This window comes from Tenrec ecaudatus, chromosome 1, assembly GCF_050624435.1.
Source record: "Tenrec ecaudatus isolate mTenEca1 chromosome 1, mTenEca1.hap1, whole genome shotgun sequence".
Taxonomy (NCBI): Eukaryota; Metazoa; Chordata; class Mammalia; order Afrosoricida; family Tenrecidae; genus Tenrec; species Tenrec ecaudatus.
Window position 1 is genome coordinate 208,449,940 of NC_134530.1, and position 16,241 is coordinate 208,466,180.

At 39.1% G+C, this 16,241-nt stretch overlaps 1 protein-coding gene across 1 annotated transcript; it reads left to right on the forward strand.

The window, feature by feature from the left end:
• The first annotated feature begins 894 nt into the window (after positions 1 to 894).
• RGS1 (regulator of G protein signaling 1) lies at positions 895 to 4,394 on the forward strand. Its single transcript, XM_075540512.1, has 5 exons — positions 895 to 1,019; positions 1,391 to 1,471; positions 1,870 to 1,931; positions 3,235 to 3,398; positions 4,209 to 4,394. The coding sequence occupies exons 1-5, from the start codon at positions 922 to 924 to the stop codon at positions 4,392 to 4,394; spliced, it is 591 nt and encodes a 196-aa protein (XP_075396627.1). The 5' UTR covers positions 895 to 921.
• Positions 4,395 to 16,241: the final 11,847 nt, after the last annotated feature.

A 16,241-nucleotide genomic window follows, 5' to 3' on the forward strand; every position in this document is an offset into this window, starting at 1 on the left:
GTGGCCCTTGGAGACACCCTTCCAACATGGACCTGAACCCACTCCGGGGATCAACTTCAGCCGAACACCAGACATGTTTATAAGGAACAATCACACTCGTGAGAAGCTGCTCGGGGCCACCATAGGAGACCAAAAGGGAAGTATGTGCCCATGAATTGAATTGGGGAGGCGGGAAGGACAGACGAGAAGGGTAAGTGACAAAGAGAAGCCTAGAAGAAGCAGGCAGATGGCTGTGCCCTCAGGAAATGTCAGCTATTGTGACGAAACAAACTATCAACTGCTGACCAGAAAGCTAATGCGTTCTCTAATCTTTTGCCCACAGTCACAATAAAATAAAATAATTTTAGAAAGTAAGTTAAGTGTATGAAATAAATCAAAATAAAAATAGTGGTTTAGATTGGTTTATGAGGAAGGAAAAGGTGGGAAGCTCATTTAAAATACTGTGCTCGGATGAATTTCATTGGCAAGAACTACAAACGGCATTGAATGGACACCTTTCTAGTGAACAGTTTCCATTTAATGTAATGAATACACTAAATGAAATACTTTCATGAAACACGCAAGCATCCTCTAAAACCAAAGATCAGAGTTGATAACAGTTTAGACATGTGGTGCATGTCTGTGTGCCTCCGTACGTTCAACGCGCTTTCTTTCTAATCAAGTGACTTGTTCTCATTTGGTTAAGTTTCAACCACAAGACATCACAGTCTGCTTTTATTTTTTTTAAGATCCACGTCACGACACGCCAAGAAAGGGGGAACTTCTAGAGGCTGTGGTAACATCGCTTGATAAACAGACTCCTTTGAACAGCATGTGCCTGTGTGCCTTCACTATATAAAGCAGCAGAGACGCTGGCCAGCAGGTATTTGCAGGGCGAGGACGACGCCAGCAGCAGCCTTCTCCACGCCAAGGTCAGATAAAATGCCCGGAATGTTCTTCTCTGCTAATCCAAAGGAGTTGAAAGGGACTGGCCCTTCTCTGCTAGACAGCACATCTCAGAAAAAGAGGCCAAAGACTTTGTAAGTTTATTCACTGGGAATTTCAACTTCGATTTGGGAATTTTAAGTTGTTTATCTTTAGAGGCAGGAGGAGTGAGAGGACAGGAGCATATAGCCATAGCAGAGCAATTACCTGCAGTAAGCAATACAGTAATATTCAGATATATTTAAAATTCTGTCATATTAGGGCATTAAATTGATGGGAATTTTTCCCCCACAGATTTTGAGTCAAAAAAATTGGCTTTACTGGTATCTTATGAGAGCAAAATGTATCAGCCCTTTTTAATATTGTCTTATTCCTTGGAAAAAATTATTTCGATGCTCTTTTTTTTTAAACAAATAAGGCATACTCAACAGAGATAATATAAAAATTCACTTTATGTCTCTTATAGTGGAATGGACGTGAAAACATACCTGAGATCTATGATACCACATCTGGAATCTGGAATGAAATCTTCTAAATCCAAGAACATGTATGTATATGAACGCCCTAAGTTTTTGTTAAAGAGCAGCTTGTGCACTAACTTTATGTCTTCACAAAAGATTAGTTCTGCACATAGCACATGGGAATTCATTTGTGTTAAGTAACAACCCATATGAGACTACACTTCATTTGTACCAGTGGAAACTAGACACAGATGTGTTCATTTTTTCACTGTTGGAATATATTTATTTGGATGTTTTCAAACTTTTTTGAGAGATTTTTTTTATAATTCTAGAAATAATACAATAAATGTTAGTTTTTATGGGTACATTTCAATAAAGGTGATTAGAACGACAGTCTTCATTTATTAAGCTTTCAGAATACAGCAGCTGTTATAATTACACTGAAAAATATTTCACTAATTTATGTAAATGTTGTCCTCTGCAGACTTTGTGCTGATGAAGTAATACAGTGGTCTCAATCTCTAGAAAAACTTCTTGCAAACCAAAGTAAGTATAAATTAGTTATCAAGTATTTGGGGACAATAATCTAATGGCATCATTAAGGAAGAATATTCTGGGTAGAATAGTGTATGAAAAGTTCTTTCTAGTGGTTAATGATAGCCGAATTAAAATACTTCACATCATGCTGTAGTGCTGACTTGCCACTCAGTTCTGTTATAGTCTTTTGGTATAATCTGCCAAGACAAATATTCCCATAACTTATTGTAGGAACAAAATGTTTTAATTATTCTAGTGTTCTAAAGTTCACAGATTTCAAATGTAGACCAAATAAGTCATGATGTGAATTGTCATGCTCAAAATGTCCTACAGAATATCTATAGTTGGATGTATAGTCTGTATAGTTGGATTGAGGAGGACCCATTGCATCAATAGATACATGGCAGGTATCTTAGAGACTCCAAAGATTCACAAATATAGTGTCACTTTCTGCCTTCAAGGCAGTTGGGACATTCAAAATAAGTAATTATACTACAAAATGCGAAGTGCATCACATATAATGTGATTTTCTTTTATGCTTCTAAACAGAGTGCTATGGGGATTTTCTGTTGAAAGAAGTAGATAATGAAATCATTTTCCTAAATCGTCATGGGAATTGCACTCTGCTGTGCTAGTTAGTACCTGGCTGTTCAGAGGTACCGACAAGCAATTTGGGCTGTCGCTAGAGGGTAAATTTATTTTCTCCCCCCACAGGCACCTTAAAAAGTCTTGCTTGGAAATTATTTAGCTCAACCCAGTTCAGTCATATTATTATCAGATTCAGGTTACAATTCAGTCAAATACATAAACTATGAGAAACTTCCTTTTAAACGTTTTAGTATGCTAGCAAATATATTCAGTATATCACACAAATAGATAGATTAAAGGGCTTATGTTTTCTCACTGATATGATTTGAATGGAGAAATTATAATCATTAATTATTAGCATGATGTTAATGCCTTTGCTATGCTCCCGACCCTAGAATTCCACACGCTAAAACTCTCTATGAAACAAGTAAAGAGGTTGTTATATAACCAGCAGAGAAATAGTCAAATTTAAATAGCACCTGGAAGCAAAACGCAATGTGCCTGTGGAAAAGGTCATCTAGATGCAATTCCTCCCCTTAAAGGAAGGCGCAGGCTACAGTCTGCTTCCCTTCCCTGCAAATCAGGAAACACCTTTCCAGCTGTGTCAGTTGAGCTATCTCGTATCATTGTACGTAGGGAAAGTAAGAGTTTTTCTTCTAAATTACAACTTTAAATTATTGATTTCTTAGCTCAACTAATGATTTTCTCCTCTGTTTGTTTTTAGCTGGCCAAGTTGTCTTTGAAAAATTCCTGAAGTCTGAATTTAGTGAGGAGAATATTGAATTCTGGCTGGCTTGTGAAGACTATAGGAAAACAGAGTCTGATCTTTTGCATTGCAAAGCAGAGAACATATATAAAGCATTTGTTCATGTCGATGCTACTAAACAAGTGAGTAGAACCTCCTTCTTATTGGTTCAGGCATCAGGGAAGTAGGTTGGGTATAAAGGAAGTTATGTACAGATACAAAATGAAATCATTTTAGACAACCCACTTTCACTACTGTTTATGTAGGCAGGCTATTACAATTCCATGTAATAATCTAATTGTCTATATTTATGAAGATCACATAAAATGAATAGGGATGCAAATGGAAATTATTGGTTTTGAAAAAATTGCAAGCCCTGGTTTGGGGGTGGGTGGAGGCAAGGGTTAGGAGCTCTGCTGGCCTGAATGCAATGACAAGTGTTCCTCCGGAGATATTCTCCTGGGATAAGGATAAAATGCAGGCTCGTGTAAATAAATACAAGGGAGCTTCAAAAAGATTGTGGGGAAAATGTTATCCTCTTTCAGTGACACTGCTCTACACATTTCTGAAGCCCCCTCAAATGTCTTGTTGCATCAGCAAAGCATATTTTCCTATAGCAAAGGATATTTCCACCTGCTAGTTCAATGCTTCTTGTCCCAATGGAAAACAGCTGTGTAGGAAGCCCTCACCTCCTGTACAGTTCAGATGTCTGCATGATTATTCTTGATACACATACTGCCTTATCAACTTTCCACCTGTGCCTTGTGTGCATCTCCCGATGAGCTAACTTGGAGCAAAGACAATTCGATGTAATATCCAAGAGATATTTGAATGAGAACTTAAAACCACTTCCTTGTACTTCTAATAGCATAATTTAATGTGGCAATAGCAAAGGCACATGATAAAACTTATAATAAATGAAAAGTATGTTAATGCTTACAATTTCTTTACAGATAAATATTGACTTTCATACTCGAGAATCTACAGCCAAGAAGGTTAAAGCGCCAACCTCCACTTGTTTTGATGAAGCCCAAAAACTCATATACACTCTTATGGAAAAAGATTCCTACCCCAGGTTCCTCAAATCCGATATTTACTTAAACCTTCTAAATGACCTTCAGGCAAATAGACTGAAGTGACAGGTTTCTGGCTGGAGGGACTTAAAGATGGTGTCAAGTTCAGAGGAATGTGCCTGTGTGGCTCCCTGGAGAAAGAGCTTTGCCTTTGGAGTGACCGGACAGCTCCAGGGTAGGAACAAAGGACTCAACCCAGATTAACTTGCAGGTGATTCATGCACAGCATTGCAGACGCAGGTGCAAGTTGATAACGAGAGACTTCAGAAGGAAGGACAGACATATGGCAGTACTGTCACTAGGTACAGTAGTTCTGCATATTGGAAAATCCTCCGACCTGAGAAGATCGGGAACTCTAGTAACACAGCAATTGTGAATAAAATTATGAAACTGATTAAAATATGCTATAAGCTTCATGGTCAGCTGACATTCATGCTGCATATCCCTACGTCTAGATTGTGTGTTGAGCTGCTGAGATCCTTTAACTTGGATGACTATTTGAAAAGAATGTTTATCAAAATATCATAGCTATTATTATCCTAAGAGTTGTTAGTATTTTTGTTGTTATTGTTTATTTGACTGTATTTTACAAGGAAGGCGGGGCTTGGAAGAAATGAAGTAAAACGTGGCTAACTTAAACTATTGCTCTTAGAACTGGGAGAGCGGGTTATAATTGTAAATTAAATTATCATCGTGTCAATAAAAATGTGTTTTATATTACAGTATGTAGAAACTCTTCTACTTATACTTCCTTGTCATTTTAAGAACTGTCATTTATGTCTCAGTAAAAACTTTAACTAGGGGTCTGAAACTTTCTCCCATTTCTTCAACATGTATAATACTATCATCAAATTCACATTGCATGTTATGTAGTAAGCAACACAGAATTCATTAGTTTGTTCTGTGCTATCACAAGGTGTATAAATCAAACAAATATATTTTCATGTAATCAAATTTCAAACAGAAGAAAAATTAATGACATCTTTAAAAGTTAGAAAAATTTTCATGGATTAATCTAGCAACTGATATTTTCTTATTATTTAAAGTTTATAAAACTCAGATGTACATTGACATTAATGCTCATAGCATTCTGATAAAAGCTGAGGCTATGAAAAATTAAGCTATTTGTTCTCTGATTTAGTAATCCAAATTACCTCAGATATTCACAAAACAAACAAACATCTATGTCTGGGCCCTTCCCAGATTGCATACACAAGCATCTCCAAGGTGGGGGGCGGGGGGCTACCTCTACAAAGGAGACCAGAGATGATTCTGCTGGCAGCTTCATCTTTAGTGTGGGAACCCCAAGATTCAGAGGTAGTCAGAATGCAAAAATTACAGTTAAATTGTCCAAATACACAGCTTATGCTCTTTTTCCCGTGTGACACTGCCACCCACTGACTAGAAGGTATGCCCTTAATTACTCAAGTCAGTGGTAGTCCAAGTGTCACCTCAGTAGCAAAATAAAAACAATCGGTTGTTGATATATCACAGGGGGTGATGTACAGGAGGCAGGAACAAGGATCAAGATCATGCATATACTTGTACAGTCTGTACATTTTCGTGCAACAGACTCCAGATATGGATTCAGTAATCAGTCAGTCACCAACCATAACGAATACTATGTGCATTCTCATTATTAGCTTGCCCAGTCATCAGACATAAATATATCTATATTATGCTTTATTCCACACTGTTGAGTGTCATGTCTTAAGATACATTTTAACAGGGAGTGGAGTATAATATTAGTAATAATAGTGTCAGGTATCTTTTAATTCCATCATCAAGTTCAGCCAAGCCTTCTTCTAGAATCACTTGCACTTGTCTATTAGACTAGCCCTAGTTTAGACTCTCATCACTTCAGAGGGCACCCCATTTGGCTCCCATCTTTTGAACCTTTCCCTAGATCAATCCTCTGAATGAACAGAAATTTGGTCTTCTGAAACAAAGATCTGGCTTTGTCATCTCCCATGATATGCAAAAATATAATTCAAAATCATCTTTCTGGTACATAAACCCTCTTCCAATGTGACCTCAGCATTTAATTCTCATTACTCCTGCCTGAGTATCTTATTTGGACATCAAACTAGATTATTCATCTTTTCCTGAGCAATCCCTAACCTTTACTATATTTCTAGGCCTTTGATTAGTTCTGTTGGTACACTGATTTTGCATTTAGCTCTGAACCATAAGGTCAGCAGTTTGAAACCGCCAACCCCTCTGTGGAAGACAGATGGTTGGAGTGCTCTGCTCCCATTCAGTGACAACCCTCAAAAACGCATAGCACAGATCTACCCTGTTCCATAGGGTCACTACGATGTGACATTGACTGAGTAGTGGCGAGGGTTTTTGTTTTTTGAGTTTTACCTAAAATAAACGGACTTTTCTCACCCTCTTCTCATTTTCAAAGTCCAGCCAATTCTTTAAGGCCCACATAAAATAACTTCCACGGAAACTCTTTATATCATCTCCCGCCATTATTCAGCTATGTCCAATGTCTATTGGAGGTGAACTGCAGTCCACATCAACATAGGACACCCTGCTCCTATTTTTAGAATTACTGTCACATTCAATAGTCCAGACTCCTACAACTTGTGAGAATCAAGATATGAAACTGGCCAGCATGCACACTGGCCATCAAGTGAGCACTGCTGGTGTTTGCCTCCTTCAGTGTCATGTTAAAGAGCCACTTGATTTTTTGAACAGATAGTTAAAACAAATGACTAAGACACCTCTGGGTTTTTGAGAACAAAGAATAATGTAAACTTGGCTGCATAGAGTCAAACGCTTGAAAAGAGCGCCCCCCCTTTTTTGAAGAACATCTTTTGTATATTCTGTGAGCTGCACAGAGGTGTAATTCGTTCTAGCGACACCTACTGTTTGATTAAATCCTGCGCAATAGCTCACTCAGGTTCTCCATACACAAATTATTCCGCTTTGATGCTGCAGTTGGAGCAATCAGCAAAGCACACATCTTTTTAGAGATACCTCCAAAATGTCTCCTGAAAATATATACATTTACCCATTTAGCCCACATGAAAAAAATGGAAGTTTAGGTTTTTGCGTGCCTTTTCAAATAAAGTCTAGATTATAAGACAGAGAATCTTTGATGCTCTGTTGTCAACCATAAGAAATTCTGAGATCTGTGAAAACAAAATATTTTAAATTGTAAATCATTTAAGCTAAAAAGAATTGAATAATTTCTTCAAGACCGAAATAAAACCATATTATAGAACAACATTATCAACAACAAAATCAACTATAAAAACACATCCATCTTTTTTGTTCAAATCAATATCTTAAAAACTAAAAAATTGATCAACTCAATGGCAAACATGTGAATCTTACTCCATACATAACCTAAATGAAACTTTCCTATAAACAAGTCAGTGGAAAATATAAAGCCTTTATGGGTACTCCACTCAATACTTACTTATCAACAACTTTTGTACTATCAGTTTGAAGAGAAAACCAAAAATAGTCAACCTTTCAAAAGGAAGGAAGAAAATCTTAAAAAGAAGTGGAAAGGATAAAAGCAGAAGAAAGCAAGGGTTAACAGAAAGAAAACGGAGTTGATTAGATATTACATTTTTACCTCCCCTTAGACCTCATTGAATAGCTTGAATGCTTGACCGGCCACACACTGTTTCTTACTTCTCAAATCGGAAGTTTTACCCAGTATGAGTTTGGCTATGATTCAGAATGGTTTGCACAACTGTGCTTTAAGGATGCCGTAGTTAATGCAAGACTAGAACTTTAATCTAATCCCCAAAAACCAAATTATAAAACCAATGAGACCATGCCTTGACGTCGAAGATTGCCATTGGGGAGGATGTATGCAGTATGCGTGATAATTAAAAAGGGAGGTCAGCTTTGAGGGTCACAGAGAGCTGTTGGTTTAACTAAAAGGCATGGTGCTTTGTAAGCAAATATTTTTCATTTAGAAAATCATACGGGCTATGTCAATTATACTTCAAGAATTCCTGTTCACCTCCTTTTTCCCCTCCCTCCTGTCAAACTCACAAGCAATCTCAGAAGGCCTAGAAGACACCCATCTGAACATGCACTTCAAAGGCTGATGGGAACATCAAACGATGACTTATGTCTCCCAAGAGAAAAGCTAACTTTCTCCCTTGTCAGATAAAGATTCTGAAACTTTCTAAAAGTTCTCTAACGTTAATATTTCCTAGCCAAAAACTTTTATTCAAATAGTGATGCATTACAATAGACATGATTTATTTATCCTTAAAAAAATCTCCATTCGCTTAGTATGTATTCTTTCCTTGTGACAGAATTGGCTGGATTGTTTTTGACATTTTTAATAGGGGAGTGTCTCGAGAAATAAATCAAACTCAACCAGGACAGAAAAAGGGTAAAAATATTCTGAATACAAGGAAAAGCTTTTCTTAAAAACTCAGGAAATAATTATGTGATTAAAAATAGTGCTTTATATGTAGATCATTGTGATCAGTTCCCCCTTCCTCCTCCATCTTCCCCTTCCCCTCCTGGTATCGCTACTCTCAGTATTGGTCCTGAGGGGTTTATCTGTCCTGGAGGCCCTGTGTTTCCAGCTCTTATCTGTACCAGTGTACGTCTTCGGTCTACATAAAACCCCCTCCCTGGAGGACGGACAACAGAAAAGTGGATGAAGAGAGACACCAGACAGTGTAAGACATGACAAAATAATAATAATTTATAAATTCTCAAGGGTTCATGAGAGAAGGAGGGTGGGGAAGAGAAGGGAAAAAATGAGGAGCTGATACCAATGGCTCAAGTAGATAGAAAATGGTTTGAGAATGATGACGGCCACAAATGTACAAATATGCTTGACACAATGGATGGATGTAGGATTGTGATAAGAGATATATGAGCCTCCCCCCAAAAATGATTTAAAAAATAGTACTTCATGTAGTTTGTATGGGGGAAATGGGTTATATAAGAGGAGAAACTAAAATGATAGTTTAAGGTAGATGATGAGAGGGGATCTATTCAGTTCTATGAAATAAAACTATTTTCTTCTACATGATTGGAAAACAATGGTGTTCTAGGAAAAGGAAAAGCCCTTTGGGATGTCTACTATGACACTGAGCTGGGGACACATGTTACTTGTTTAATCTACATCACAATTGTTTGAAATAAGCACTCAACATAATTGTGTTGATTAAGTAATGCAGAAACAGTAAAAGTATCTAAGGTCACGTAACTAGTGCCTAGTGGGCCTAAATTGGAACCCAGGTTTAAATGTCTTTAATGAGTTTCCATCACCTAATATTCTTTCCCAGGAATAGATGTGATTGCTTGAGTTTTGTGGTAATCAACTAATCTGGTATCAATTTAAGGATTAAGAGTGTAGGAGCAGAGTCTAGGTTGTCAATCTGGAGAAAGCCAATGAGACTTCTGGGTGGACATGGCCTTCCCCTAAGGATTCTTGGAATTGCTGGATTTTCCTCCTTGGAGGTGAGAGACTCTCTTCTCACACCCTGAGAGACATAGCAGCTGGCAAGTCACATGGCCCCACCCTGATGCCGCCCTGGGTGCTTGAGAAGTCATGCAGAGACCCCTGCCAGCACTGAGAAGTTTCCAATGCCACTGGATCCAGAGACTTTCTACCCACTGGCCTGTGATCTTCTACATTCAGCATAATTGCATGTGTTTCATGAGTCTGAAGAGGACTTTATAGATTGTTGTCAGACATATGAGCTAATATCTGATTTATGGACTTGATCTGGATTGGGCCGGAATGTTTCCTCAATGTTCAATTGCTCTTGTATATAAATCTCTTTCTTACACATAATGTGTGTTTGTCAATTTGTTTCCCTAGACTACCCAGACTAAAACAAGTTTTAAAAATTTCATCTTAGATTGGCCTTAGAGGATTCTCTAAGAAGAGAGAGTTGATAAAGGAAAGCCAAACATGAAGTTAATCTTGAAGGCTGGCAAAAAAGAACCAGGCCATGAACCAAGGAAGTGACCTAAAAAATTTGGAAGGAGAGGGTGAATAGGCAATCCTTGGAGGAGAATTCACCATGGTAAATAAGTCAGAGAGGGAAAAAAAAGGGACAAATGAGTCCGGTCTGAACCCCCTACAGTGGGGTGAACCAAGAAGGGAACATAACAGATCAGCAACAGGAGCAAAGCAAAGCCACAAAGGCCCTAAGGAGCCACAAAAGTAGATGTCAAGATAGGAAGGGTAGCTCCCAGAACTCCCAGGAAGGGTGGTGAGACAGTCATAAAGGTCAACAGACAGACCTGAAATTATGTTACTTTTTCATTTGTTTTTGCTTGTTAGTTATTTGTTTAAATTTCCCTTTTCATAAAATCTTTTGGGATTGTTTTGTTTTGTCTTCTTTATTGCTGTTTTGCCTACCTGCATAAGGGAATCATAGGAAGCAAGTTCAAGGAGAAAGCAGCAGGACCAAGGGTTCTGGAGGAACTTGGGGGGAGGCGTAGGCTGGGCAAGCAAACAATGTCATAGACAGGGGAACAACTAGGGAATTGAAATCAACAATGAGGAGGACGTAGAGATCCTAGGGGTGTTGGAGCAACAGCAATCTAGCTGAGAGGAATTATTAAGAAGCAGTTGAGGGGCAATAGTGATGGTGGGATAGGAGGAAGTTAAAAGTACACTGAGGAAAGATTGAGGAAGCAAAGCTACAGATAAAGGTATAAACATAGGGGTGCACATATGTAAATATATTAATTCATAAAAATAGAGGTATTGGCCTATGTACATATATTTATATGGCAATACAGTAAAGAAGTGGACAGACTTTGGCCTCTGCTCAACCCCTCTTCAACCCAAGAACACTTTGTTCTAACAACCTGAAATTCTGTTATGCTCACCCTCTTGGCACTATCGCTGAAGACAAAATAGGTGCACAATGAAATGTGGTGAAGAAAGCTGATGGTACCAGGCTATCAAAAGATACAGTGTCTGGAGTCTTAAAGGGTAAAAGTTAAGCAAGCAGCCATCTAGCATAGAAGCAATAAGTCCACATGAAAGAAACACACCAGTCTGTATGGCCATGAGGTCTTGATGGGATCAAGTAACAGGCGTCAGAGGACTCAAAAATAAGTAAACAGAAAGATATATTGTTGAGAATGAGGGTGACCAGAGCAGAGACCCAAAACCCATCAGTAGACAATGGACATCCTCTCACAAAGGGTCAAAAGGAAGGGATGTGTCAACCAGGGCACAGTATAGCACTGATGAAACACACAATATTCCTCTGGTTCCTTGAGGATTCCTCCCTCCCAATGATCATGAAACTAGTCCTGCATTCCACTGTGGGCTAGACTGGAGCATGTAAACTGGCACAGATAAGAGCTCAGAGCACATGGAATCCAGGTCAGATAAACCACTCAGGAATAGAAATGGGAGTAAGGATACCAGAAGGGTAGGGGGAAGGAGGGCAGAAGGGGGAGGAAGGTGGAACAGATTGCAATGATCAAAACATAACCACACACACCCCTAGGGGAGGAACAACAGGAACTTTGAGGTAAGGAAGACAGCGGTGTTGTAAGATATGAAAGTATTAATAATTTATCAATTATCAAGAGGTCACAAGGGTGGGAGGGGGAAAGGGCGGGTAAAAAGAGAAACTGATTCCAAGGGCTCTAATAGTAAATGTTTAGAAAATAATGATGGTAACATATGTACAAATATGCTTGACACACTTGATGTATGGATTGTTATAAGACCAGCAAGAGCCCCAAATAAATATATTTTTGAAAGTCTCTGATATGTGCAGGATGGCCCAATTAGACAATTGCAACACATCCTTCTCTCCGTGGATTTTTAACATAGCCATACTTCTGTTGAGGTTTTCAGCTGCGAGCATACATTAAACAATTTGGAAATCAAAGAGAAGTACAATAGAAAAGATTAAAGTACACACTTTCAATGACTCCCCAAGAACAAGGAACCACGCAATACTTGCAATGAGTACTAGCTTAATCTTCGTTTACCTGCATGTGAATCATTCTACTTGTTTTTCTTCAACGTTTTCGCTTATATTTAACTAAATAAAGGGCAAATTATAACAGAAAACAAGGACCAAGAGACCCAACAGTTGTAACAAGCAATTGCTCTAAGGTTGACAAAGCTTGCAAAGACCAGAGAGCAATCCACATCTAGGATTCAGGCCAAGGGACAGGCAACGCAGCTGAAAAACCCAAACAGAAGCTTCCATGGGGATCACAACATTAGAGAACAGGGAGGATTGCCATAAAGTCAACAGTAGCGTACGAAGCCTGCCTCCTTAGATGGAAGGGCTGGCCATTAGCTTGGCAGTATTTCTCCCCAAGGGATAGGATAAATGAAGGGTTCACCTCTTGTCCACGGAGGAAAAAATAAATATGAAAAAGTGTCAAGGACCTAAAGGAATCAGTCACTCCTTTATTAGTTCAATAATCCTTACCTTAACACTTTAAGATTGGTGAAGTTATTTTCTTCTGTGTTTCTGAGAAAAAAGAACCAAAGACACTGTAGGTCTGATGGGAACCTATCCAGAAAACGATGTTTTGTTTTGTTTATTTTTTTCCAAACAAACCTAGAATGTAAAAATCCGGGTGACCTGGCTTAAATTAGAGAGATTGGCATATTTTCCACATCTTGTCTTATTGTTTCTTTCCACAAACCATTTTATTGGGAGCTAACAGATATCATGTCATTCCATAGTTCAATCAATCACATCAAGCAGTATTGTACAATTGCTACCACCATCAGTTTTAAAACATTTTCTTCCTTCTTGAACTCCTTGACACCCGCTCCCCTTTTATCCCTGCCACCACGACCACCCACACTGTACTCCCCAGGAACACATGCCACTTGCTGTCTCCATAGGGGCATCGATTGTGGGTTTCAGATGCTGCAAAACAGACATGCTTCCTTTCCATCACTACCATGACTCAGTTCTACCTTACAAATCTGACTAGACCGGAGTACGTACATTGGGACAGATAAGAGCTCTTGACACATGGACTTCAGCACAGATAGAGACAGTAGTGGGAGTAGCAATATCATGGGTAGGAGGGGGAGAAAGCGAACCCATCATAAGGTTAGATATATAGCCACTCAGTGGATGAATAACAGAAAGATGGGTGAAAGGAGACAATTGACAGAAAGACAAGAAATAACAATGATTATATATAATCAATCCAGAATTCACGAGGCTGGGAGGAGAATAAAAGAGGAGCTGATACCAAGGGCACAAGTAGAAAGAAACTGTTTTGAAAGTGTTTATGGCAATATATGTACAAGTGTGCTTAATACTATTGAATAATGGATTTTTATAAGATTAGTAAGAGCCCCCAGTAGAATGATTAATAATAAAAAAATTTCTAAAATGTATAACCAAAATTCAAGAAGGTTACCCCCAATGGCAAAATACATTTAAGATAAGGCCCAATATGAAAAACAGAAAATGCTGAAAGTCAGATCAGGTCCAGCATACACCAGAGGAAGGGTCGACTGATAAGGTTAAAACCATTCAAGTCAGGTTCATCATTTTGACCTCTTATCATCATCAGTGACTGATGTTGGTGTGCTTCTTTCATGTGAACTTAGTTGCCATCTCACTCCGATGGCAGCTTGTCTGGAATCAAAACTTTAAGACCCCAGATGCTGTCTTAGCTGACAGCCGGACACCATCTAATTTTTTTCACTCCATTTTGCTATAGCACCCGTCTGCTCTGTGCTCCCTTCCTGACGATTAGTATCGAGCAAGGCCATGAGACAGGGACTAATTGTTTTTAAATTAGAACTAAGATTTAGAGGGAACCCACAGCCCATTCCTAGACACATTTGGCATTGAAACATTAAACTTAAGTTAGCATTTAAAAGCAGTTTGTTCTGTCCTGGATTTCATGTTTTGTATCAGTTTCTGCATGTGAAATCGAGGAGAGGTAGGACTATAGAGACAGTACCTGGATTGATAGCAATTTAGCGGCACCGAGGGAGGATGCAGTAACAGAGAACTAACAACGATGTGGACAAGAAGAAAATGTTCTGAGCTTGATTGTGGTGAGGATGGCACAACTCTTCTGACTAGGACCTGGTGATTCAGCTGTGTGATATGTGAAGGATACGCCAAGAAAGCTGTTTACATTTTTAAAGCAGTGGGCACTACGCATCTCGTACTTTTTTCTTTTAATTCAAGGTCTGCAAATGACCTATTGTACACAGTAATTGGTATCGCATGTTCCCATATTAAGGATTGAATAAAATACTGCTTAGGATGTTCATTGGAAATAATTTTGACTGGACTGATTGTATCTATGGTGATACTAAAAGTGCCAACGTGGTAGAGAGGAAATGCAAAAATCCCTAGCCCAAACATGTAATTCATGGCTCAGAATTCAATGGTGAACTGTTTGAGCCTAGAAAGGAGTTGACACAGCACTCGTTCAATACCAATTGATGCCACCAACGCTGTCACGAACAGTCAGCCATAGCCAAGTGAGGTGCCAGGGTGCAGAGTTGAAGAAGACATGCTGTGGCTGTTGTTACACTTATTTCTCAGACTAGAAATTGTGCCGAAATCTGAGTACCCTGCTGGCATTTAGAATAGTGGGGGCACAGCTTCCAACATCAAGGCAACATGCAAGTCACCACAGTCCAGCACACAGATGCGACCCTCTAGTACTGGGAAGCTCATATTCTTGTAGGGAAAAAAAAGGAGCAAACCAATTACAATAGAACAGACGTAGAATTATAAGAGAGGAGTGACAAATAAGAGTGTCTGATCAGTGGTGCCCCCAGGCTGCAGGCTAACAGGCTAGGGCCACTCCACCCCTCCCCACCCCCTGGAAGGTTAGTTTAGTTCAAACTTGCCAAAAATCTTCCAGGTGCTCTTACAACTCAACTGGGAATCAGATTGCATCAAACTTACCGCTAGCAAATCCCCCTTTCTAATATATACATGTAGATGGGTCCTCTCTGCACCCTTCTGACACTGCTGTAATTGAAGGACCAGTGGAGGCAGACTACACCTACCTGGGAGGCAAAGGGCTTAGGTACTACCAAACAGGCTGAGTCTCCTCATGCTGGTCTTGTGGAGAACCCATAGTTTGTCTGGGTTCCCACTTAGTAGACAGGAATGATGTTCTCCGAGTGCTTTGAAGGGAGAAGTAATTCTGTCCCGGGGGAAGGAGGTGGCCTTGGAGAAGCGGTAGCTGAGTGAAATGTGTGGATTAAATTCAAAGTAATCAAAATTACCTTTTGAACTACTATATTTATGGATTAATTTCAAGTACTATAATTCAAACTTTAAATTAAAATTCTTATATTATTAGCTCAAAAAGAGCTGAAATAATTCCCTTATTGATTACTAATATTGTTCACATCAATAGCTTTTCACTTTAGCTATTTGTATTGTTCTAAAATTGTGCCTTTTTCCCTCCTTTATTTCAAAAGATGGTGGAGATTGCTAGTGCTTTTGACTGTCATGTTCCCTATGGGCACCAGGGAGATAACATTCCCAGTACTCCTGCAAGTTAGGTGTTGTCCTTGAGAGCGGCCATCTACCTGGCTTCCACTCATGGAAGTCCCATGAAAGACAGACTCTGATTGTTGTGGCTTCTAGAATTTGCACTGGCTAATTTTTTCTTGTAGATCATCAGGCTTTTCTTCCTAATCTGCAGTAGTCCAGACATTCATAAAACCTGTGGATCATTATGACAATATGGAAGCCACCACTGACAGCTGGATGGTTGCTGCATTGAAGTACAATGACCAAGAATTCAAGTCAAGTCTCTTCGTGGAAGAAAAGCTACCATCACTGAATGACCAAAGCACTAAATTAGCTTAGGACTACCAGAGTTCTTCCCAAGGCAAGGTAAGCAAACGGGATAACCACCAGTTAAATGCCTCTCAGTAGAACACTCTAATTTTTTCCTTTTCCCCCCATAAAC

Coding starts and splice junctions, on each gene's coding strand:
- RGS1 (XM_075540512.1), top strand. CDS start 922: ATGCCCGGAATGTTCTTCTCTGCTAATCCAAAGGAGTTGAAAGGGACT. Junction 1,472..1,869: donor TCTTCTAAATCCAAGAACAT/GTATGTATATGA, acceptor TGTCCTCTGCAG/ACTTTGTGCTGATGAAGTAA. Junction 3,399..4,208: donor ATGTCGATGCTACTAAACAA/GTGAGTAGAACC, acceptor ATTTCTTTACAG/ATAAATATTGACTTTCATAC.